Source organism: Dendrobates tinctorius, unplaced genomic scaffold (assembly GCF_039654945.1).
Source record: "Dendrobates tinctorius isolate UK_male_01 unplaced genomic scaffold, ASM3965494v1 ptg000035l, whole genome shotgun sequence".
Taxonomy (NCBI): domain Eukaryota; kingdom Metazoa; phylum Chordata; class Amphibia; order Anura; family Dendrobatidae; genus Dendrobates; species Dendrobates tinctorius.
In genome coordinates, this window is record NW_027361703.1 from 58,466,814 (window position 1) to 58,493,253 (window position 26,440).

A 26,440-nucleotide genomic window follows, 5' to 3' on the forward strand; every position below is an offset into this window, starting at 1 on the left:
GTGCCGGTGCAGCCCTGTATATGTGCTGGCACCGCGCGGTATATGTGCCGGTGTAGCCCTGTATATATGTGCTGGCACAGCCCGGTATATGTGCTGGCACTGCTCGGTATATAAGTGCCGGTGTAGCCCTGTATATATGTGCTGGCACAGCCCGGTATTTGTGCTGGCACAGCTCGGTATATAAGTGCCGGTGCAGCCCGGTATATAAGTGCTGGAGCAGTCTGGTGCATAGGATGGTATATGTGCCGGTGCAGCCCTGTATATGTGCTGGCACCGCGCGGTATATGTGCCGGTGTAGCCCTGTATATATGTGCTGGCACAGCCCGGTATATGTGCTGGCACAGCTCGGTATATAAGTGCCGGTGCAGCCCGGTATATAAGTGCTGGCACAGCCCGGTATATAAGTGCCGGCACAGCTCGGTATATAAGTGCCGGTGCAGCCCGGTATATAAGTGCTGGAGCAGTCTGGTGCATAGGATGGTATATGTGCCGGTGCAGCCCTGTATATGTGCTGGCACCGCGCGGTATATGTGCCGGTGTAGCCCTGTATATATGTGCTGGCACAGCCCGGTATATGTGCTGGCACAGCTCGGTATATAAGTGCCGGTGCAGCCCGGTATATAAGTGCTGGAGCAGTCTGGTGCATAGGATGGTATATGTGCCGGTGCAGCCCTGTATATGTGCTGGCACCGCGCGTTATATGTGCCGGTGTAGCCCTGTATATATGTGCTGGCACAGCCCGGTATATGTGCTGGCACTGCTCGGTATATAAGTGCCGGTGTAGCCCTGTATATATGTGCTGGCACAGCCCGGTATTTGTGCTGGCACAGCTCGGTATATAAGTGCCGGTGCAGCCCGGTATATAAGTGCTGGAGCAGTCTGGTGCATAGGATGGTATATGTGCCGGTGCAGCCCTGTATATGTGCTGGCACCGCGCGGTATATGTGCCGGTGTAGCCCTGTATATATGTGCTGGCACAGCCCGGTATATGTGCTGGCACAGCTCGGTATATAAGTGCCGGTGCAGCCCGGTATATAAGTGCTGGCACAGCCCGGTATATAAGTGCCGGCACAGCTCGGTATATAAGTGCCGGTGCAGCCCGGTATATAAGTGCTGGAGCAGTCTGGTGCATAGGATGGTATATGTGCCGGTGCAGCCCTGTATATGTGCTGGCACCGCGCGGTATATGTGCCGGTGTAGCCCTGTATATATGTGCTGGCACAGCCCGGTATATGTGCTGGCACAGCTCGGTATATAAGTGCCGGTGCAGCCCGGTATATAAGTGCTGGCACAGCCCGGTATATAAGTGCCGGCACAGCTCGGTATATAAGTGCCGGTGCAGCCCGGTATATAAGTGCTGGAGCAGTCTGGTGCATAGGATGGTATATGTGCCGGTGTAGCCCTGTATATATGTGCTGGCACAGCCCGGTATATGTGCTGGCACAGCTCGGTATATAAGTGCCGGTGCAGCCCGGTATATAAGTGCTGGAGCAGTCTGGTGGATAGGATGGTATATGTGCCGGTGCAGCCCTGTATATGTGCTGGCACCGCGCGGTATATGTGCCGGTGTAGCCCTGTATATATGTGCTGGCACAGCCCGGTATATGTGCTGGCACAGCTCGGTATATAAGTGCCGGTGCAGCCCGGTATATAAGTGCTGGCACAGCCCGGTATATAAGTGCCGGCACAGCTCGGTATATAAGTGCCGGTGCAGCCCGGTATATAAGTGCTGGAGCAGTCTGGTGCATAGGATGGTATATGTGCCGGTGCAGCCCTGTATATGTGCTGGCACCGCGCGGTATATGTGCCGGTGCAGCCCTGTATATGTGCTGGCACCGCGCGGTATATGTGCCGGTGTAGCCCTGTATATATGTGCTGGCACAGCCCGGTATATGTGCTGGCACAGCTCGGTATATAAGTGCCGGTGTAGCCCTGTATATATGTGCTGGCACAGCCCGGTATTTGTGCTGGCACAGCTCGGTATATAAGTGCCGGTGCAGCCCGGTATATAAGTGCTGGCACAGCCCGGTACATGTGCCGGACACGCAGGGTGACCCCACACTGTGGGCCCCCGCCTCTCCGGCACGGAGGAGCCTGTGGCCGCTGTGGGAAGCTCCCGGCAGGGCGGATTGATGGAGATAGAGCAGGTTTCTGGTAATGAGATGCGGAGGGGGAGGAGGACAGGAGCGGCGCAGCCTGTGAGGGGGTGGGAGCCATTTTGGACTCACTCGTAAAGTTACCGTGGGACCTGTGGGAGAAGTTGCGGAGTGCCCGGCATGCCGCCCCGCAGCCCGCGCTGACTGGAGATGTGGGCGCTGTGCTTGTGCGTGCTCGGGCTGCTGCAGCCGGCGGACGGGCTGGATGTGCACCTTTATCCCGGGGCAGCGGTGAATGTGTCCCTGGGCTCGGACTGGACGTACCGACTGCGGGGAGTGATGAGCGGCGATGTGGAGACGGAGCAGGGGCGGCTGAGGCTGCGGAGCGGAGCCCGGTGTGAGCCGCTGTCGCCGCTGGCTGTGGATCTCCGCTCCAGGAGCCGGCGGACCGCTGTGCACATCAAGCTGGAGGTGCGGGCTCACGGGCAGCGCTGCCACCTTCAGCACCGGACTGTGGACGTGGAGTACGAGGCGGGCACGTCCCTGTGCTCCCCGGAGCAGGTGGCCCGGACTGAGGAGCTGCTGCGGGCATCGCTGGGGGTGTCGGAGTGCAGGTGGCGAGGGCGGCAGTGTGCGGACTCTGCGGCGGGGCACCTGGTGTGTCAGCCTGCTGCCTCCCGCCGGGCTCTGCGGGTGCGGGTCCGGCTGGCCCCTCGGGGCCACACGAGGCTGAAGCGGAGCCCTAACAGCAGCCCGCAGTTCCAGCTGAGTACCTACCAGGCGTCCGTGCCCGAGAATGAGCCGGCGGGCACCCGGGTCACCTCCCTGCGGGCCGTGGACCAGGACGCGGGCGATGCGGGCCGTGTGGAGTACTACATGGAGGCTCTGTTTGACAGCAGGTCTGCCGACTATTTCCACATAGATGCCGAGACCGGCACGGTGAGCACCACCCAGGTCCTGGACCGGGAGACCAAGAACACGCATGTACTGAAGGTGACCGCCACCGATTTTGGGTCCCCCAGGAAGTCGTCTGTCACCTACCTGACAGTGACAGTGAGTGACACTAATGACCACGTCCCCTCCTTCGAGCAGTCCGTATATAAGGAAAACATTAGGGAAAACCTGGAAGTGGGCTACGAAGTGATGACCATAAGGGCCACCGACGGGGACGCCCCCTCTAATGCCAACATGCTCTACAGACTGGTCAACGCAGATGGGGTGAATGCCGTGTTCGAGATAGACCCCCGATCTGGAGTAGTCAGGACTAGGGGGCAAGTGGACAGGGAGACTGTGGCAGACTACCAACTCATCGTGGAGGCCAATGACCAGGGGAAGGACCCAGGCCCCAAAAGTGCCACGGCCACAGTGTACATCAACATAGAGGATGAGAATGACAATTACCCTCAGTTTACGGAGAAGCGCTACGTGGTACAAGTCCCTGAGAATGTCAGTCCCAACACCAAAATCCTGCAGGTCCAGGCCACAGACAAGGACAAGGGCAACAATGCCATGGTCTACTACAGCATCGTGAGTGGCAACATCAAGGGCCAGTTCTACATCCATTCATTCACTGGGGACATTGATGTGATTTACCCGCTGGATTATGAGGCTGTCAGGGAATACTCACTAAGGATCAAAGCCCAAGATGGTGGCCGACCTCCATTAATCAACACAACTGGCATGGTATCAGTGCAGGTGGTGGATGTCAATGACAATGCCCCCATCTTTGTGAGCACCCCTTTCCAGGCCACAGTCCTGGAGAATGTTCCCATAGGCTACTCTGTAGTCCACATCCAAGCCAATGACGCCGATTCTGGAGACAATGCTCGGATACAATATAGTTTGACGGATACACCACCTAACTTCCCCTTTGTTATCAATAACAACACCGGCTGGATTACCGTGTCTGTAGAGCTGGATCGGGAATCTGTGGAGTCTTATACTTTTGGAGTAGAGGCAAGAGATAATGGAGAGCCAGTTATGAGTTCATCGGCCAGTGTGACTATAACAGTGCTGGATGTCAATGACAACAACCCCACCTTCACTGAGAAGGTCTACCAACTGAGGCTCAATGAAGATGCTGCTGTGGGTAGCAGTGTCCTCACCATGACCGCCGTGGACAGGGATGTGAATAGTGTGGTCACATACCAGATCACTAGTGGCAACACCAGGAACCGATTTGCCATCACTAGCCAGAGTGGGGGTGGACTCATCACGTTAGCTCTACCCTTGGATTACAAGCAAGAGAGGCAGTATGTTCTCACCGTCACAGCTTCTGATGGCACGCGCTATGACACTGTACTGGTCTTCATCAATGTCACCGATGCCAATACCCATAGGCCAGTCTTTCAGAGCTCACATTACACAGTAAGTGTGAGTGAAGACAAACCTATAGGCACCTCCATAGTTACAATAAGTGCAACTGATGAAGACACAGGGGAAAATGCCAGGATCACGTACATCATGGAGGATAACATTCCTCAGTTTAGGATAGACCCTGATACTGGGACCATCACCTCACTGATAGAACTAGACTATGAGGATCAGGCATCTTATACCCTGGCTGTGACTGCCAAGGACAATGGCATTCCTCAGAAGTCTGACACCACCTACGTAGAGATACAAATTCTAGATGCCAATGACAATAGTCCTCAGTTTGTGAGGGACAGGTATCAGGGTGCTGTGTTTGAGGATGTGCCAGTCTCCACCAGTGTGCTACAGATATCTGCCACAGATAGGGACTTTGGGATGAATGGGAGGGTCACATACACATTTCAGGGAGGGGATGATGGAGATGGTGACTTTTACATTGAGTACACCTCTGGTATTATTAGGACAAATCGTCGCTTAGATAGGGAAAATGTACCTGTGTACAATCTGAAAGCATTTGCAGTAGACAGAGGGAACCCACCTTTGAAAGCCCCTGTGGACATCCAGGTTGCAGTTTTAGATATCAATGACAATCCTCCAGTGTTTGAGAAAGATGAGCTGGATATATTTGTGGAGGAGAATAGTCCGGTGGGCTCTGTTGTGGCCAGGATAACTGCTACAGACCCTGATGAAGGAACCAATGCCCAGATCATGTACCAGATAGTTGAAGGTAACAACCCTGAGGTCTTCCAGCTGGATCTCTTCAATGGGGACCTGACCGCTCTAGTGGACCTGGACTATGAGGTGAAGACGGAGTATGTCATTGTGGTTCAGGCCACCTCAGCACCATTGGTCAGCAGGGCTACTGTCCATGTCAAGCTGCTGGACAAGAATGACAATGACCCTGTCCTACAGGACTTTGAGATTATTTTTAACAACTATGTGACCAATAAGTCCAATAGCTTCCCATCAGGAGTAATCGGAAAAATCCCTGCTTATGACCCCGACGTGTCTGATACGTTACACTACAGCTTTATTCAGGGCAATGAGTTAAATCTTCTCATCCTGGATCCATCCACTGGAGATCTGACGCTCAGCAGAGACTTGGACAACAATAGACCCCTGGAAGCCATGATGAGAGTTTCTGTTACTGGTGAGTCATTGAGTACGGTCTCATGTCTATGTATGATGATAGCATGCAGATTCTCTGCACAGTAATGCGTATACCAATTTAACAGGTGTAGCAGCTGTGTGCAGCCTGTAGAGATTTACAACCTCTGCTGTCTTGGCTGCCTTCTGTTAGCTGTAGGAATCTGCAGCACTTACTGGAGGCAGTGTGACGGGGTTGTCTTGCTCTATGTGATGCCTTACAAATGCTTTTGATATCTGTTATTATACAAATTCTATGGTGGTAGTATTGATTGTATTCTTGTTTCTTTATGTGGCCGATTACTGATGCAGGAGGGGCACATCTGCAGTGCCTGGGTGCATGCACACCGCCTCTGTCTACATGCATGGCTATGGTGTAGAATAGCCGCCTGGGCTTCATCTCATGTGGCATCACCAGATCTAGTTTGTCCGACTCATTTTACAGGTGGCCATGGCTTCAGTGATTATTCTCAGTGTGTATGGTGTGTTTTCAGTCTGATCAGTCGGCAAAGCATAGATCACCTTCATCACTATTAGGCTATGTGCGCACGCTGCGGATTTGTATCTGCGGATCCGCAGGTAAAAGCGCAGGTAAGATGACCTGCGGATTGGCCTGCGGTTTGCCACCTGGACAATGGAATAGGTGGCAAACCGCAGCGGAATCCGCAGGAAGAATTGACATGTCAATTCTCTCTGCGGATTCAAAACCGCAGCTTTTCCGCAGTTGAAAAACCGCAGCATGTGCACAGCGGATTGTAAATCACATAGACTAACATGCTACTGTACACTGTCTGCAGAACTGCTGCAGATCCACAGAGGCCAAATCCGCAGCGTGTGCACATAGCCTTATAACAGTCTAGAGATTTCCATTAGGCAGTACATACATCTCATGAAAAATCGTTTGCGCCACATCAAAGTGTCTGAAGTATCAAGAACTGACCACTGTAGTAAGGTTGGCAAACACACTGCAAGCATAAAGGGGTCGTTCACATTTGTTGCTTTTTTTTTTTTTTTTTTCATAAATGCACATATTTTGGGTTTAAAAATAGTTTTTCAAATAGGGTTTTAGTAAAGATTTTGCACCGTTTTGCTTTTATCGCCTCTTTGTTTCCTTGCAAATTCAACTTTGATGTAGTTTGTCATAAATCAGCTGAGAACAAGACAGATAAAAGACTCTGCTGTTAGAACAAACTCACTGATAGATCCTCAGTTATCTCCTTCTGCTGCCAGCAATAGTAAGAGGATATGGAAGGCAAATAATGTGAAATATTTAAAGAAACCAAATAGCAAATGTGCTGATTTTGGTTAAAGGAAAATGTTCTCAAACGTGGATAACCCCATGTTGGGCGGCATGGTGGCTCAGTGGTTAATGCCGGGTATTAACATGCGAGACTCGGCTGTGTTTCTTGCATGTGTGACCCCGGCCTAAGACTGCTGGTCGCATGTGTCTACTGACGGTCTGTTCACACAGGGAACGTTTGATCCTCTCTTCTGGGGATGGACCCTCAGCATCACACATTCACTTTGTATCCGGTGAATAGGAAATACGGTACATGGTTTTGGGATGACCCTTTAGCTTGTTTATGGAATAAGGAGACACAAAGTACAAATTCTAGACTATATATTGCAAAATAATGTTTTATCCGCCCCTCCAAGCTTCTTTAAAATAGGAATAAGGCTATGTTCACACATTGTGTTTTTGTTGTGTTTTTTTTTTTTTAATGCAAATTTCCGCTGCGTTTCACAGTACCAGCAAAGGCTATGAGATTTCTGAAATCTCATGCACACACATTGTTCGTTTTTTTTTTTCCTGTCTGAATTGGAAAACTGCAGCATGTCACTTCTTTCAGTGTTTTTTCACCCATAGACAGGAATGAGTAAGTGCAAAAAAACCAAGCCAAAACTGCAGGTATAAGGTTTTGTGGCATTTTTGGTCCATAAGCCTAAGGAAATTGTATCATGGTTTTTGGAGGAGCACTAAACTTTATCAGCACGCTCAAGAGACAAATGTTCAAAGCGCCAAAAAACACAGAGTAATGGTTCGCACGCTCAAGAGACAAATGTTCAAACGCCAAAAAACACAGAGTAATGGTTCAGTTAAAAATTGTTACAAAGTTTTATTAAAAAAAAAAACACATATAAAAACGTGTGTGTGTGTGTGTGTGTGTGTGTGTGTATATATATATATATATATATATATATATATATATATATATATATATTAATTAGTGATGTGAGGACAGGGAGACCGACTCATCTAAGAAAAAAATAAAGGTGGATATGGGAAATGAACCATGGAAACTTATGCAGGTGCAAGATGCCGATCATAGAGTGCCAGTGCTTTAACATGTCACATAATCCCAATATAAGGCATGGTGTTACTGGAAAGAGTACAATGCAGTCAAAATAAGTTCAATTATCAAAAAGACTATAAAGCCGGGGTGAGACTTGAGAGAAATTCGCACGAGTCTCGCTGCTCAATACCTGGCACTGCCGCCGGCACTCGGACCGGAGCGCTCAGCTGCATAGAAATACATGGAGCCGCACACTCTGGTCCCGAGTGCCGGTGGCAGTGCCGGGTATTGAGGAGCGAGACTCGTGCGAGTTTCTCGCAAATGTGACCTTGGCCTATGGGGAGAAAAATCCCAGCCAGTACACCTATGTACAGTATGTATTGAGAGTAAAATCTATCAGTTACTCCAAATTCTTCCCATAGTGTCACTCCAGGATGAGTCAGCAGCTACAACGCGCTTTTTGCGTGGACTTCCTCAGGGGAGCTGACATGTAATTTTGATTAACCTCTAATAAGTGTACCAACCTGTAGGTACAGGGCCTCTACTTTGATGGACTGTATAACTATGATATCTGTTTGTGTTATTGTTTAGAATGGACAAATGTATCTGATAAAAATGCAGCAAAACCTGCTTTTTCTAAGCAGCTTAGAGCACATTTAGCCTGCAGGAAAAACCGCAGGAAAAGTGCGAAGTGTGAACATAGCCAAAGAGAAGTGGGTTTGTGGTTGTACAGCATTTTTTAGAATTTTTCCCATGGTCTGGTACATTTGGGATAGAAGTTCCTAAACAGTGTAAATGGCAGAACCTTACAATGAGTTCTGAATGTCCATAAAGGAGACTGGTTGGCCTTCTTGTCTGAGCACGTCCTGACTGTTCTCATGGTGATTACTTGATAATATTAATGACACTACCGGAATATAAGTCTATAAATGATTCAGTTGCACGGTGAGTGGAGCTGCCCCTGCACTATATACACTATGTCTAGCCTTAGACTACATCTGAATGGTTCATGCTGCCTAAATATAATATCTGCTGTGTATATGGAAATAGATCTCGAACTATCACAGGGAAACCGGCTCTTTTACATTGTTGTTATGTCACACTGTATTATGTAGGTACACTTGTCTTGCAATTAAGTGATTACCGTACGTGTGCCCTGTAGCTTTGTAATGTAAGCCGCGTTGTGCATTGCCATGTATATGCGTCTACATGTAGGTGATCCGTCCATATGGCTACATGGATGTAGGAATGGAGGCAAGAACTCTGAGGTTGACTCCTGGCTGGAATGTTAGAACGTTTTATTCCAGTTGCTTGTTCTTAGCGAAATTACTGTTTAATAACTGACTAAATTAGACACAGGAGCCATATAAAGGGTGCTAGAACCTGCTGGCTACGTTCTGTGTATGCCTACATGAGCACTGGCTTATCTTGGGTACTCTAGAGCAAATTATTCCTCAACCAATGGGCACACGTAACAAATGATTGTCCGGCCAAAGGATTGTGATGTCATCCAAAAAAGCAGTGAGCGCCTGTAATATGTCATCTACTCTCATGATTCATGTGCCATTTTGTGTATGTAAATGTGAAAAAGGAGCAATCCGCTCACCTATCCAGGAACACGCGAAATACTCCAGAAATAGCAAGAGCAAAAGGCTCCAAAAATGGTGGAACACAACAGCACAAAAATCAAAAAAAGCAGGAAAGAAATATCAGGCTTTTTGTGCTGTTGTGTTCAGCCATTTGTTGTGCCTTTGTATATTACTGGATCAGTAAAGCAATTCTTTTCAGAAGATCTGAGTGCCGGCTGTGGCCTCGACTGTTGCATTTTGTGTATGTGTCCTGCATTATTGTAGTGTGTTGGGGCTCTCCTTTATAGTGGATGCACTCGTTATTGTGTACATTGCAGCCTATATAATGTCATATGAAATGGTGTATATTCAGTATAAATGGGCAATACAGTGGTTCTTACTTAGCAACACTGGGGTCCTGGACACCAAGGACCACATCTGTAAGGAGCTTGTATGTTCTCTCCATGTCTGTGTGGGTTTCCTCCAGGTACCCCGACTTTCTCCAAATATGTAGATAGTGAACACCAATGGGGACAGTGTTTGTGGGATATGATGGCGCTATATAAGCAATGTATAATAATGCATATATACAATATTATTCTCCTCGCCTTGTAATTAGTGTATAATTTGATATGAGCGCTTTTCGTATTCCGTTCCAAGGGTGTCATTTCTGTTTGTGGTGCAGAGAGGCCTGACTCCAGCTCCTGTACCTTTCTGCCCATACACTTTCCCCTCTTATCTACAGACAGGGGACAGACACAGACTAAACACAGCTCCTGAAGGATTCCTGCCAGGCCCGGACTGACATGTTAGGACAGAGCGTAGAGCGAGGCTTCTGTATAATTGGAGAAGGAAATTCTGGATCACTTTACAGAGGTATCAGTCGGAGCCAAGCTAATCACGAAACGCAATGCCTGCGTGTTGGTTTTTTTTCCTTCTCACATTGAGCATATTTTTCATGGGAAAAAGGAGCATTTGGCCGAATTCGCCTCCCTGCAGCAACAGGACCTTTTTCTTCTGTGTATCTAGGATTTAGCAGAGACTTCAGTTAAACAAGTGTCAGCCCCCGAAGATCCCTGACAGGGGTCCTTAAAGAACACAGACCACTGAACTTGTAGTCATGGTTTAGCCAGAGCTGATTTTCTGCACACAAGGCTGTAAATGTTATGACAGGCCGCTTGTAGACTCCGTCAGTGTGTGTTCACACAGTGCAATTACAGCTCCTTGCAAGTGGATGAGATTGTACAAAACCACATTGTTTTCAAACCATCACACAGATATTCAGGCACACTACAAATCCGCAGCTCGCTGTGCTGTATGGATGCCATGGATTGTGCCCTTCCATGTCTCAACGTACTGTACACTTTACCTTTTAGCTGTAAGGAACATAAATATAATACCCATTCCTCACCCCCCAAAAATCTCAACCTTTAATACTTGCAAAAATAAATCCTATTATTGTCAGTCATTTCTGAGGTCGGACCCAAGTCCTCAGACATCTTCATGTCCCACGATCCGGAACTAGCAGTGCCTTGGATGCACCTCGTGTCCCCCACGTCCAAGCCACTGTCGTCTATTGAATGCAGGTGAATCTGAACCGAGCGGATTTATAGCATCCCATACATTCTTTGCGGACACTAGCGTCTACACAAGAGAAACGGACATGCTGCAGCCTGGAGAGACGCGCCTAATGTCAGTGTCCGTGGGTGAGCTGCAGGTGTATAGAAATGTATAGTGAACATGGGAGTTCTAGAAATCCCATCCTCTATGCTGTGACATCTGGCTCTCCAGGTTTGATGCTGCATAAATACGCAGTGTAAAAACTGCAGCAATTCCTGAACGTGGGCACGTACCCTAAGGCTGTGTTCACACGTAGCGTTTTTTCCAAATAAACCGCATCAAAAACGCTTAAAAGAAGCTTACCACTCATTTAAATGAATTCTGCAATTTTTGTGCAGATGTATGCGTTTTTTACCGCGAAAAAACGCTTTGCGGTAAACCCAGCATGCTCAATAATTCGCGGAAAATTCCACATTTTTAGCTATTTTCTATGAGTCTGGAACCGCGCAGAAATAAACCGCAAAAAACGCGCAGAAAATACAATAACTCTTCATTGTCCATACCAACCAATTACAGCCCAGCTCTCATTTTACCTGAACTGTTTAAAAAATAGAAGCTGAACTGTGGTCGTTAATAGGCAACGAGGAGAGATTTTGGTTTAGACAGCTTTGATAATTGAGGCCTAATATGTTTCTGTGTTGACCCTTCAGATAGAAAAGTGAATTCTGATACATGTCTCTATACAGTTGAGGGAAAAAAAGATATCAGAATTCACTTTTCTATACAAGGTAAAAAAAAACAAAACATATTTGGCCTTAAAGGGGTATTCCCGTCTCCAAGATTGTATCCTAATATGTAGTGGGTGTAATAATAATATTAGCAAATACCTCCATTTAGAAATTTAGTATAGTTCTTCTGATTTGCCTCTTTCCCCATGTGGGGCATTGTAGTCACTTAGGTATCCATGGTTACGTCCAGTTAACTGTCACTGTATGAACGTTTGTAACCATGAATACTTGAGCTATTACAGTGCCCTGCACATGGGGTAAGCAACATAGTAAACCTGTAAAACTATACTAAATTATTAATTGGAGGTATTTGCTAATATTATTATTACATAATGGGATAAGATGTTGGAGATGGGAATAACCTTTTAATTATCACATTTGTATAAAACACAGTTCAGCTCTTATTTTTTAAACGGTTTTGGTAAAATGAGAGCTGGGATGTAATTGGCTGACATGGGCAATACAGAGTTTTTCTTATTGTGATAATAGAGGCCTAATATGTTTTTGTGTTGACCCTTTGTGTTCTGGTGCCGCTGTATAACGCCCCTGGGTGGATAGAGCCCTACAGGTGATTTCCATGTGGCTCCTCAGACACAGTGTGCAAGGTCTCCACTGCTGAATGGCATGACATAGATCTTGTAGGGAGCGGACGGGCAGCATTCTCATGGCCACCTCCATTGTGTGCGGGTCACATGGCCACTTTTCCTCTATATAATGGACACCCCCATTTGCCATTGTTGTTCTATAAAGCCAGGCAGTATTTCACAAAGGGCGTGGGGGAGGGGAATTCTCACTTTCTACTGCGGAATGTGATTTTTTTTTTTTTTTTTCTTTCGCTCCAGTGTATGTAATAAGATTATATATAAAGCTATTAATGGCTGCTATGATATCTCTAGTGGGGTGTTTTTGTACACGAGTCTTGGACATCTAAGTGGTTGTGCTGGTAATCGTCCAGTATATTACTGCACATTATTAGTTCTTGCCATTGTGAAATGCTGACCATTGTATTGCCTTAATAGTGTGATCTTACAGCCCCAATACAAAACGTCTCGGAAGGGCGACGCTTACACCTGGCTCCTAGAAATATTCCACCTATTTGCATTCAGTATGTCTTCTCTTTTACTGGTTAGATTTGTGTTTCTTGCAGTCTAGGAATGTCAGAAAGAATGTATTTCACCGTAGAGTTTAATCCCATCTTCTACAGTATCAGTTTATTTTCTTTGCAATTTTTCCCATAATTGGGTAACTCTATTCTATCTGGATGTTTCCCTTTAGCGCTAAATGCAGCGTGTCAGGAGAACACCCAGAGTGATCCGCACCTGTGGGTGCTTCCATGGCGCAGCTGGCTCTCGGACGCAGCCGATCGGGCCCTTTCTTCTCAGCTGCCATGCTGAAATTCTAGCCTCCTCCCCGTGAGGCCACATGGCAGGCAAGCCAGGCCAATGGAGTATCCTAGGGAGAACACTGCAGTTTTATGTCGCATTTCTCCCTAACTGAAGAAATCAATTGAAAGTTCTCTTTAAAGTTTTTTTCAGTTAAAGCCGAGTTCAGATGAGTATGTGGAAATCAATTTTCCATAAAGAAAATCAGGTGATTTTCTTCTGTATAGTCATCCACATGGATAATCCTTATGGAAGATGATTCTCTTTTTGTGCACCCACAGACTTGATCCGAAAAAGGGAATGGAAACTAGTGCATGTTTTTGAATTGTTTTCCCCCCACTCGGTCTGTGTGAATAATGTGTCATCTGAACAGCCCTATAGAATAACATTGGCCAGTAACATGGACAGCACACGTACTATGCGCGTCTAAACAAGCCCGAAGACTGCCTTTTAATATTTCCACAATCGTTCTCCCTTTCTAAAGTACCAAAGGCAATTTTCTATAACTACGACTTGGGTATGGGTTATTAACAGTTTGTAATAACGCTATAGCTCTGTGAATCTGCGCATGATACTTTCCATCAGGATTGTGCAGCTACAAACCAGAAAAAAACAGTAATCAAGACATTACTCAGCATTCCTACAAAAATAGTCAATAAAAAAATCACATACTCAGTGTATTATATAAAGTGCAATCTGTGCTCTGGTGTCCACCGAGGCGGATTAGTAGTACCCATCTTGTAGGGACAATAATGGGAATCTGTCACCAGGTTTATTGCTCCCGCATCTGAGAACTGCACAATGTAGGGACAGAGACCCTGATTCCTGTGATGCGGCAAATAAAGAGCTGCTTGCTGTCATTTTGATATAATCCGTTTTATCTCCTGCAGATCTACCAGTTCTGTGAATGCTGAGCTCTGTATAGCCCCGCCCACACCTCTGATTGGCAGGTTTTTGCCCATGTGCAATGTACACAGCTGCCAATCAGTGGCGGGGTGGGGTTATTCAGAGCTCATGAATATGGAGGACTACCTGGCAGCAGGTTTACTAGTCCTGTAGTGAAAATCTGATGATAAAACTGTGATTTTATTAAAACTATAGCAAGCAGCTCGATAAGGCTGGGTTCACATCGTGTTAGGGGCATGCTTTTAACGGATCTGTTACTAAGCGGCGCTAACGCTATGTAACAGATGCATTAGTGCACCCATTGCCATTCATTATAGCAGGGTTCTCCAACTCCAGTCCTCAAGGCCCACCAACAGATCATGTTTTCAGGATTTCCTTTGTATTGCTCAGGTGATAATTGCTTCACCTGTAAAAAAAGATGCCAAACAGGGCATCAGCTTTAGCGCCTCCGTTTAATGGATGCCCCTAACACAATGTGAACCTAGCCTAAGTGACACATCACTGAAATAAGGGTCTCGGTGTCTACATTACTCTGCTCTCAGATTCCTTTTACAATCCATGTGGCCATTTGGATATTTATCTTCCATTATAGCTATCAGTCGTATTCTAGCCATCAGTACCTGAGGGAGCCACTCTTAATAGAGCATATGGGTGAATTATAGGTCTGTTGAGATGGTCAGCAGTAGGTATCGCCCATACATGCACATGGTAGGATAAAGAGGCCATGTAACCAATAATTAGAACTTTTCATTACACCTCCGGGCCCAGTTTTACAAATGTCTTCAGGTAAGTCCAGTCTGGCTGATGGCAAACCTTTCACACCATTAATGCAGTTACAGAATTTACAAACGTTTTAGCTAGAAATAGTTTTTAACTTTTTATGTATCCAAGTATACAGTGTGTCCATAAAGTCATGGTGCACTTTTGACCAGTTACAGGTCAAAGCCATGGCCACCACGATGCCCGGATCTGACGCTCTAAGACTTTTACCTTTGGGGTTATGTGAAGCAACATGTGTACATTGAACGTATCAATGGCATTAATCACTTAACACAGAGAATCACAGACGTTATTCACTCTGTTACACCAGACGTCCTTACCCGTGTGTGGCAAGAACTTCACTGTCATTTGGATGTGTGTATTATTATTATTATTATTATTATTATTATTATTATTATACATTTTTATAGCGCCATTTTTTCCATGGCGCTTTACATGTGAAAAGGGGCAAATATAGGCAAGTACAATAAACATGAGCAATACAAGATACACATAAGTTCAGAAGGAGAGAGGACCCTGCCCTCAAGGGCTCAGTCACCAGGGGATGGGTGAGGATACACTAGGAGAGGGTAGAGCTGGTCGTGCGGTGGTTCAGTAGACTGAGGATCACTGCAGGTTATAGGCTTGTCGGAAGAGGTGGGTCTTCAGGTTCTTTTTGAAGGTTTCTATGGTAGGCGAGAGTCTGAGGTGTTGGGGTACAGAATTCCAGAGTATGGGGGAAACACGGGAGAAGTCTCGTATGCGGTTGTGGGAAGAAGAGATAAGAGGAGAGTAGAGAAGGAGATCTTGAGAGGATCGAAGGTTGCGTGTGGTTAAGTACCGGGAGACCATGTCACAGATGTATGGAGGAGACGGGTTGTGGATGGCTTTGTATGTCATAGTTAGGGTTTTGAACTGGAGCCTCTGGACGATAGGAAGCCAGTGAAGGGCTTGGCATAGGGGAGAGGCTGGGGAATAACGAGGAGACAGGTGGATTAGTCGGGCAGCAGAATGTAGGATGGATTGGAGTGGTGCCAGAGTGCTGGAGGGGAGTCCAGAGAGTAGGAGGTTGCAGTAGTCGAGGCGGGAGATAAGGGCATGCACTAGTGTTTTTGTGGTGTCATGGTCAAGGTATGCACGGAATCGGGAAACATTTTCGAGTTTGAGACGGCAGGAGGAGGCTAGGGTTTGGATATGTGGCTTGAAAGAGGGCAGAGTCGATGGCACCAAGCATGCGGGACTGTGGGGGAATTGAGCAGCCATTGACATTGATGGATAGGTCTGGTGGCGGGATAGAGTGAGATGGGAGAAAGATTATGAATTATGTTTTGTCCATGTTCAGTTTTAGGAAGCGAGCAGAGAAGAAAGCTGAAATAGCGGACAGACATTGTGGGATTTTGGGCAGTAAAGGAGGTACGGTCAGGTCCAGATAGGTAGATCTGCGTGTCATCGGCATAGAGATGATACTGCAATCCGTGGGATTCTATGAGCTGTCCCAGGCCGTAGGTGTAGATGGAGAAGAGTAGGGGTCCTAGAACTGAGCCTTGAGGAACACCGACAGAGAGGGGGCGAGGTGAGGAGGTGGTGTGTGAGAGAGACACTGAATGTTCAGTCTGTTAGATATGATGAGATCCAGGAGAGGGCCAAGCCTGTGATGCCCAAAGATGAGAGAATCTGGAGCAGGAGGGAATGGTCCACAGTGTCGAAGGCAGAAGACAGGTCCAGGAGAAGGAGGACAGAGTAGTGTCGCTTGCTCTTGGCGGTTAGTAGGTCGTTGGTGACTTTAGTTAGGGCAGTTTCAGTTGATGCAGTTAGAAACCTGATTGTAAGCGGTCAAAGAAGGAGCAGGAGGAGAGGTGGGAGGACAGTTCAAGATGGACATGCTGTTCCAGTAGTTTTGAGGCATAAGGGAGAAGAGATATTAGGCGATAGCTAGACACAGAGGATGGGTCAAGGGAGGTCTTTTTGAGGATGGGTGTGATCGAAGCATTTTTGGAGGATGAGGGGAACACACCATTTGCGAGTGAGAGGTTGAAGAGGTGTGTTAGAGTAGGGATGAAAACTATATCGATGTTAGGGATGAGGTGGGATGGGAGCGTATCAAGCGTGCAAGTGGTGAAGTGTGATCTTGAAAGGAGGATGGAGAGCTGATCTTCTGTCATGGTGGAGAAGTTGGTTTAAGAGGAGCAGGGCTGAGCAGATAAGAGGGGTATTGGGGGCTGTGGGCTAAAGCCTTCTCTGATTGTATCAATCTTCTGCTTAAAGAAGGAGGCAAAGTCTTTAGCGGCAATGAGTTGAGAGGGAGGAGGTGCTGGGGGACGGAATAGAGAATTGAAAGTGTTGAAAAGCTGTTTAGGGTAGTCTGACAGGGAGGATATGAGAGATGAGAAGTAAGTTTGCTTTGCGGCAGTGAGTGTGGACTTGAAGCTGGCGAGGGACTGCTTGTATGCGGTTAAGTGCTCGGCAGAACGGGATTTCTTCCGTCTCCACTCAGCAACCCTGGAAGCCCATTTCAGTTCTTTGGTCAGGCTGGTCATCCAGGGCTGCCTGTTGATTGTACGAGTTTTGCTATGTGTGAGGGAGGCGGCCAAATCAAGTGCTGCTGTTATTGTAGTGTTTATATAAGGTGACGGCAGCATCTGTGTCATGAAGGGAAGCTATGTCTGTAAGAGGGAGAAGGGAATCTGAGAGTGATTGTAAATTGAGGTGTTTGAGATTTCTGCGAGAGTGAGTGAGTTTGTGGAGTGGGGGTTGCGCACTAGGAGAGGAGAGGGAATAGAATGTCAGTAGGTTGTGGTCAGACGGGGAGAGGTGAGTTAGTGAGATTAGTAAGGGAGCAGAGGCGGGTGTAGGGCAACAAATGGAGCCCACATCGAACTGCACTGAATAGGTATGAAACTGGGAGAGTTTCTCTTTTTATTTGGAGCAGATTTCACAATTCTATCGTTTTTTTGTTGCTTTCCGGTGACTGGTCAAAAGTGCACCATGACTTTACGGACACACTGCATATCTACCACTCAGAATATCTATGTGACAATATAGTCAGTGAGGCGTCCATGAGCGACTTTCCAGTGATGATAACTTATCTGTTCCATTATTACTCATGGCAATTAAAAGGTTTACTCACATGCTCCGCAGGTCCATAGGAACAAGGACTATCCCTCCTATGTGTACAAGACGCTGTGGTTTCCAGATACTTGCAGACCACATGTATATTCCTCCATGCGGTGTTGCATCCTGCATCGTCACCACGTCCCATCACTTCTGGGACCTTTTCAGGTTGCACCCTCTTAGTTCCAAATTCCAACCCCTCTGTTTTCATGCTCTGATTCCTTCAGAAGTGGCCCTTAATTAGTAATAACAGATTTCAAAGGGCCTTGAAGCTACCAATATATCCTACATTTTCTGACTTCCCATGAAAGTTACAAAATAGTTATGCAATATTAACAACAAATCTATTTTAGCACTGGAATTGGAGCGAGCCCATTCTGTCTTCACCCCAAACTAGCTTAGACTCTTTCCCCAGCCTTGGTCTTCAGAGGTACAATGAAGTCCTTTGGACATTATAAGGGTATGTTACAGTCAGGGATAATGCACTGTGCTGCGTCCAGTGTGATATGAGTGGAATGTAAAAAGCCGGTCACTCCTGTAATTTACGTGACATATTTGCGTGTAGCAATCCCTTCAGCCATAACCAAATTTCACCTGTGACCTTAAAAGCAGCATGTTCTTACGGGCCAGCCATGCTATCCCCTCCAGACAAGACATAAGCATGTAGAAGAGGATTAACAGACCGTGGAAGCAAAATGTGCAACCTGTTTGTGTATTTTCTTGTTAGTAGCCATTAGCAGAGACTAAATATGCAGCCTTCTCATCGCTGGGAGAAGTAATCAGGCCTGTTTACAGATCTTCCTGTATTCCTAGAAGGCTGTGATTGGGAGTCAAGGCTCTCTGCAAGGAGGATAAAACCATACTCGTTTGGAGTTCTGGACTAATACTGTGAAATACATGGTAGTTTGCCTTCTACAAAGTGTCATGCTGAAAATTCATACAACTATTGCTCTACATTGGGAAGTGAGCGTAAACTGGGTTTTATGTACCACATAGTGTTAAAGGGATGCAGACTAATCTGCAGGCACCATGCTACACAGTAGAGGGGCTGAGCAGAGGCATGTATACCTCTGTGAAAAATTCAGATTTAGTTTCCTTTAACCTTCTACTCTTTCTGGGATGTTAAGACCACCCACTGGACCAATCAGTGACTGACAGCTTTTTTGTATAAGTGTGCATACAGAGACAGCTGTCAGTCACTGATAGGACCGCCTACTTGACCGAGAACTCCAGAAATAGCAGAGGATTCAATGCTAAAAAAACAGGTTATACTAAAATTTTCTTTCAAAACTATATATGTCACGGAGTTACCACGACAGTGTGGAGCCAGGAGACCGCAGCGTCTCCGGCACTGAGAAGAAGTAATTCTCCTTAAATGTGTTTATTCCTTCTGGCAGAACAGGAGTTAATCTGCCATGTTGGAAATCCCTGTGCTCACAGCTGGGCTTGGTTAGCCACTCCTTTCCCCTTTATAATTTGAGCTTTGTTTCAAATCCTTGTCAGAGCTAGCATTTGCTGCATGGCTAAAGGAGGGAGAATAGTACATATGAGAAGGAGAGTTGAAGGCGTTATTAGTGACTGTTGCTTGGTTTGTATGCGTGGTAATTCCTTTCCTTTCTCTATTTTGGTTTATTCCCTTACCTTCACACTCTGGTGCATTCCTCTGTTAGGCTGGGGTCACACTGCGTTTTGGCAGTCCATTAGACGGACTGCGTTACACCGCGGCATAACGCGGTGTAACGCAGTCTGTTAACGCTGCCATTGACCCCAATTGTCGGGCGCATCGCGACGCGTGCCGTAAAGCGGCATGCATTCGCGATGTGCCGTCATTCAGTGATGGAGCATTGGACGCGGGCTGCAGCGTCTGAGGCTCCATCACCGCTGGCACAGATGAATCATCTGCGCTAGCGGGTATAGCATAACGCGATCGCATTATGCTATACCGTTTAACCAGCCCGTCAACTCTATGCGTTGAACGGGCTGGGTAAACGCAATGTGAACCTAGCCTTACATGTGAGTATTTTGTATGCCTGGAGTTTTCTGTTAATCCTTGTCCGTGTTGCCTTGTTTATCTGGTTGGTGTACTACGGTGCACAGTAGCGCCCTCTCTTCCCTGGGTGGGGGAACAGAACAGACGGAAGGCTACCTTAGGAGATAAGGCAAGGGCGGAGGCCCCAGCATCTTTGCCATCTGAAGTATCCTGTGGAGCAGGGTGAGCTAGGGCACCCCCTAGTGTTAGGGACAGGGAAGGAGCCCCTGGTCCTGGGTCACCCAACAGCTGTGTTGTGACAACATATCAATCTACTCCGCTTCCCCTGATCTATAAGGCTGTGTGCACAAGGCACATTTTTGCTACTTTTTTCAGTGCAGATTTGTCGCAAAGCGTCGGGTTTACTGATGCCAGCAAAGTGAATGAGAATCCTGACATCTCATGCACACGTTGCTTATTTGTAACTTGCAGATTTGGTGTAGATTTAAACCTGCAGCGCGTCAATTCTTTCTGTACTTTTGCTCCTGATTTCATCCACTCTGAGTGAGGAAAAATCTTCACTTAAAATGCAAGTAAAAACGCCACAAAAACGCTCGTCTTTTCTGCTGTGTTTCTCCTGCCAAGAGATGCCGACAAGGTGCCCAAATTTCTGCACCAAATACGTAAAGGGGTGGTCCGAAGGCAAATAATTTTTTTCTTGTCTATTTAGTCCCATAATCAAAACTATTTTTTAATATACTTGCTTTGAAAATTCCCTACTGCTTCCTAAATGCAACTATCTAGAGGTTTTTGTTTTTTTTCAACTTCCTGTCTGATGATTCATTTGAGTATTCCCAGTGCATTCTGGGATATTCAAACAAAACCTCATCAAAGCAGGGGGCAGAGGCTAGGGTCACTGCAACAGCCTTTGCCACCTCCCTGAAATAAAGCGTCCTCTGTGACACTTATTTCAGGGGCAGATCTTAATCGGAGCAGGGGCAGAGGCTGTGGTCACTGTCACAGCCCCTGCCCACTCCCTGAAACGAAGCATCATCAGGTGAGAGAGGCTGCGGTCACTGTCACAGCCCCTGCCCACTCCCTGAAACGAAGCATCATCAGGTGGGAGAGGCTGCGGTCACTGTCACAGCCCCTGCCCACTCCCTGAAACGAAACATCATCAAGGGGGAGAGGCTGCGGTCACTGTCACAGCCCCTGCCCCCTCCCTGAAACGAAGCATCATCAGGTGAGAGAGGCTGCGGTCACTGTCACAGCCCCTGCCCACTCCCTGAAACGAAGCATCATCAGGTGGGAGAGGCTGCGGTCACTGTCACAGCCCCTGCCCACTCCCTGAAACGAAGCATCATCAAGGGGGAGAGGCTGCGGTCACTGTCACAGACCCTGCCCCCTCCCTGAAACGAAGCATCATCAGGTGGGAGAGGCTGCGGTCACTGTCACAGCCCCTGCCCCCTCCCTGAAACGAAGCATCATCAAGGGGGAGAGGCTGCAGTCACTGTCACAGCCCCTGCCCCCTCCCTGAAACGAAGCATCATCAAGGGGGAGAGGCTGCGGTCACTGTCACAGCCCCTGCCCCCTCCCTGAAACGAAGCATCATCAAGGGGGAGAGGCTGCGGTCACTATCACAGCCCCTGCCCACTCCCTGAAACGAAGCAGCATCAGGTGGGAGAGGCTGCGGTCACTGTCACAGCCCCTGCCCCCTCCCTGAAACGAAGCAGCATCAGGTGGGAGAGGCTGCGGTCACTGTCACAGCCCCTGCCCCCTCCCTGAAACGAAGCATCATCAGGTGGGAGAGGCTGCGGTCACTGTCGCAACACCTGCCCCCTCCCTGTTTAGCTGAATAGTAACAAGCTAGCAGCAGAGTGCTGTCTTTATACCCGGTGTTCTTTAGGACTAGTGCCGCCCCTGCAGATGACTTCACTCATCTCTGTGTGAAGCAGCAACATGTTGCACTCATAGCACAGGGCGCTGGGGGAGACAATGCACAAAGGAGACACTCAGGACAGCGCAGGGCAGCACAGCCTCTGAAATGAGTATTACTGATGACACTTCGTTTCAGGGAGGGGGCAGGGGCTGTGACACTGACCGCAGCCTGTACTCCTGATGATGTTTCGTTTCAGGGAGAGGGCAGGGACTGTGACAATGACCACAACCTCTGCCCCTGATGATGCTTCATTTCAGGGAGGAGACTGTGACTGTGACTGCGGCCTGTTCTGATGATGCTTCGTTTCAGAGAGAGGGCAGGGACTGTGACCGCGGCCTGTACTCTTGATGATGCTTTGTTTCAGAGAGAGGTCAGGGACTGTGACCGTGGCCTGTTCTCCTGATGATGCTTCGTTTCAGAGAGAGGGCAGGGACTGTGACTGTGACTGCAGCCTGTACTCCTGATGATGCTTTGTTTCAGAGAGAGGGCAGGGACTGTGACCGCGGCCTGTTCTCCTGATGCTTCGTTTCAGAGAGAGGGCAGGGACTGTGACTGTGACCTGTACTCCTGATGATGCTTTGTTTCAGAGAGCGGGCAGGGACTGTGACTGCGGCCTGTACTCCTGATGATGCTTCGTTTCAGAGAGAGGGCAGGGACTGTGACTGTGATTGCGGCCTGTACTCCTGATGATGCTTCGTTTCAGAGAGAGGGCAGGGACTGTGACTGTGATTGCGGCCTGTACTCCTGATGATGCTTCGTTTCAGAGAGAGGGCAGGGACTGTGACTGTGACTGCGGCCTGTACTCCTGATGATGCTTCGTTTCAGAGAGAGGGCAGGGACTGTGACAATGACCACAGCCTCTGCCCCGATGATGCTTAGTTTCAAGGAAGGGGCAGGGACTGTGACAGTGACCATACCCTCTGCCCCCTGCTCTGATGAGGTTTTGTTTTAGTATCCCAGCTTGCATTGAGGATACTCAAATGAATCTTCGTCATACAAGAAGTTGAGAAAAAAAATACATATACTGTAGTTATGGAGCAGTAAGGAATTTTTAAAGCAAATATATTTGAAAATAGCTTAGATAATGGGATTAAATGATTTGCCTTTGGACAATCCCCTTGAAGTTAATTTTCAGCTTTAGATCAACATATGTTTTTTTTTTTTTTCTTTATTCATTTTTAATAGATGGATATGTGAACATCATTGAACATCATATCAAGGTATCAAAAGGGTCACATTTTGGATAGTAAAAAACTGTGAAGTCTGAACTGAGAAAGTAAGTTAATGTGTATGCACAATGTAAGTGCATATTAACACATGACCATTAACCAGAGAAAACAAAAAGCAAAAAGCACAAATATCCTGAACTAAAAAGTAAAAAATAAACTGCAAATAATGCATAAAGGTAATAATAGTAATAAGGGTATTTAGTAAACATAATTTTGATCAAAATAATGTACAAGCCATCCCGCCACGTCACGGCAACCCTTGTGGGACAGTCCTACTCTAGTATTTAAAACCTTTTCACTTGCCAAGTGGCGTGAATGTGAACAAGGATCGAGCGGCTGAACCACTAGTAACAGCTTAGGCCAGACAGGACGGTTTTCCCAGCTCAGAAAGAGGGCGGTCACACCCATATATGCACTGAATGCACAATGAAATGAATAAAAAACTGGAGTCTGAACTGAGAAAGTAAGTTAATGTGTATGTACAATGTAAGTGCATATTAACACATGACCATATACATTTTGGATAGTACAGTAAAGTATAATAGTCAACACTATAAAAATAATGAAAATGATTTGGCCATAGCACAGGGCAAAATAAAAGACAATAAATGTAGAGATATAACTAGTAGACTGTGTACCAAAATGTTGTAGCATTAAGGATTACGCATTATAACATGGGGGAAAGGGGCTGGTACAAAGAAGGATTGAGAGGGAAGTGAGTCCACAAAGACATAGAAACTGGTGGAATAAGGGTATGTGCACATGTTGTGGATTGGCTACCCCATAGACTATTATAGGTATGAGCGCTACCTGTGAAACATACAGATGGGACTCTTTTTAAGAGACAATCTGAAGTCTGAATGAGCCCCTAGTCTAAGGATTTTCAAGGTTTTAAATCCATAAATAAGCAGTACAAATCCAGATAGATCACAGGATTGAATCCTTTATAAAGAAAAGATTTATAACCCTGGGGCCACAAATTCGTAACCATATAGTGTAGTGGCTTACTACGAGGCAGAGCGTTTAAGGAAGCCTGTCACTATCCCAGTTTACCTTTAAATTTCTGTGTCCATACAATATGGGAATAGATAGACATGACTTCACCTTCTATATTAGCATTCAAATGCCAGTCCGGACATTCCAGACTTTGTCCCACCAAATCCAGCCTGGTTAGTAGGTGAAGCATGTTACATGACCCCTGTTATCACTGATGAATAGATGGCTCACAGATTGGTAAGGGCCCTCCGCCATACCAGTGGTTCAAATATACGGAAGGGCAAAACCTAGGGTAGTTCCACAATCCTAGAATAACTAACAAATGATGGCATTACTCAGCAGTTTGTGTATGACTTTATGGCCTGTCACATCAAAGAACAATGAAATATTACAGTCTTCTTACTCCACTTTATTAAAAATTGGCAAGTGTTATTGGGTTCATGGACGTGTTAGATCGCGGAATTTCTGCCTTGTTTTCTTCTACACAAACATGTGTTCAGTGACCTGATTTCCTTTCCTTGGCGTTAGGTCTGACATGCTAGAAAGTCACTTAAGCTTTCTGGGACCGGAAAGGCTTTTCCACAGTTTCATGTAATCTCGGTATCCCACTAATTGGAAGCTTAGACTTGAAGGAAATGATAGCGCGACTACGCAACGCAGATGTGAACAGAGACTTATGATTTATACCACAGCCACAAAGATTAACAGTGTTTATTCCAGGTTGAATAGCGCCAACACATGCACAGCGCTGTTCACAGAATGTACTCTAGGGCCGCTGTTGTGGTGTGGTAGCTCCTATTGTTTATTACATTGTTATGTAAAGCGCTACAGATCATTTGTACAAGGACTGACAAAAGAAATGTATGTGCTATGGCTATGTTCACACATTGCGTTTTCGCAGGGTTTTTTGCAGTGGCCAAAAAATGCTGCATTTAAATAGCCCATTATTTGGCTTTTTTGCTGCGGATTATTTGTGTGGTTTGTCTACAGTACATATTTAATAAAGTTAGTTTTATGCACCAAAAGTGCTGTAAAAATGCTAAAAAAACTCAAATAATTGACATGCTGCAGATTTAAAAAAACAAGTGTGTGGATGAGATTTCTGGCATCTCCCTAGTTTTTGCTGGTACGGTAAAAAGAAGGTTTTAGTTTGCATTAAAAGAACGCAGCAAAAACGCAGAATGAGAACATGGCCTAATAAAGAGAATAAAACGTTCTCTCATTACGCATTGATTTATGCTGTAGGTTGTGAGGTCACATCACCATTTTTCTTCGGTCCTAGATGGGGCTTTCTGTGCGCTTGTCATGGTGGGCAGCAGTTTATCCACTTTTGTTTCCCTCCTGGCACGCTTTCTTAATAAGTGCGCCAAGTCTGTTACTCTATCCCACTGAGAGCAGTGTCTCACAAGTACATATCAGGCAATGCTTGAGAGAATGTCCGATATTTCATTCAGCACCTCTGTATGCACTTGGAGATTTCTGTGTACGGCAGGGATAGTATTGGCAAAGCATATAAAGTATTAGATGTCCTGCCCTAGCTGTAAAGGCTATGCTGGCTCTAGCTACCAAGGACTTACATCTAATGGTGCCATGCTGTGCAGAATTTATTGTGTCTAGTTACACATTATGATGGCTTTGTGTGTGATGACGCATTTGGGGGGAAATCATGTTTTGTGGTTGGGTGGGTTGTCACTACTTGTTGGACCTGGTACTGTTGGTAGACTGTAGTCATGGGACAATTGGTTGGATCTGGTTGCAGCCATGACTTTTACCACCACTGTATTTGCACAACTTAAAGAGTAGCCGATGTTTTAATTTGTTTTAATTTTTACTTCATAAATCAATAATACACATGAATATAAGCAACTTTGGAATATATCTTATCAGATAAATCCGCTTCTTTCTCTGCCAAAATTGATCAATCACTATCAAAATTCTCACTTCTGAGCTAAAATTTGTATTCAGTGCAGAAAGACTTTCCCATTACTGTTAGACCATGCTAAGAGCGTGGTCTAGGGGGGCTTCTGTCAGTTCAGCACTGACTGGGATAGTGCAATGCATTGTACCACCGATCAGTCATAAGTTAGGATGAGTTTCCATGTGGCGGATTGCATCAGGGTTTGCTGCGGATTGGACGTTGCGTACAACCGCAGCGTTTAATCCGCAGCGTCCAAATGTTCCAGCATAGTGGAGGAGATTTTATGAAATGCTGTCTCCACTATGCATCCTAATACGTGGGTGACACACCCGCTAAACCGGACATGCGGCACGCCTTTTTAGACCGCAACATGTCTGTTTACCTTGCGGAGACGCTCAGTCTCCGC

General features: G+C 46.5%; 1 protein-coding gene across 4 annotated transcripts in view; it reads left to right on the forward strand.

Annotated features, from left to right (window-relative positions):
* Positions 1 to 2,177: 2,177 nt before the first annotated feature.
* CELSR1 (cadherin EGF LAG seven-pass G-type receptor 1) overlaps positions 2,178 to 26,440 on the forward strand; it is a 220,635-nt gene continuing 196,372 nt past the window's right edge. For 2 of the 4 annotated variants that reach the window (XM_073573501.1, XM_073573504.1), the window contains exon 1: positions 2,178 to 5,619. In XM_073573501.1, coding sequence (XP_073429602.1) covers positions 2,307 to 5,619 — 3,313 coding nt within the window. In that variant the 5' untranslated portion in view covers positions 2,178 to 2,306. The remainder of the gene's footprint in view (positions 5,620 to 26,440) is intronic. The other 2 variants (XM_073573502.1, XM_073573503.1) reach the window with 1 other exon arrangement.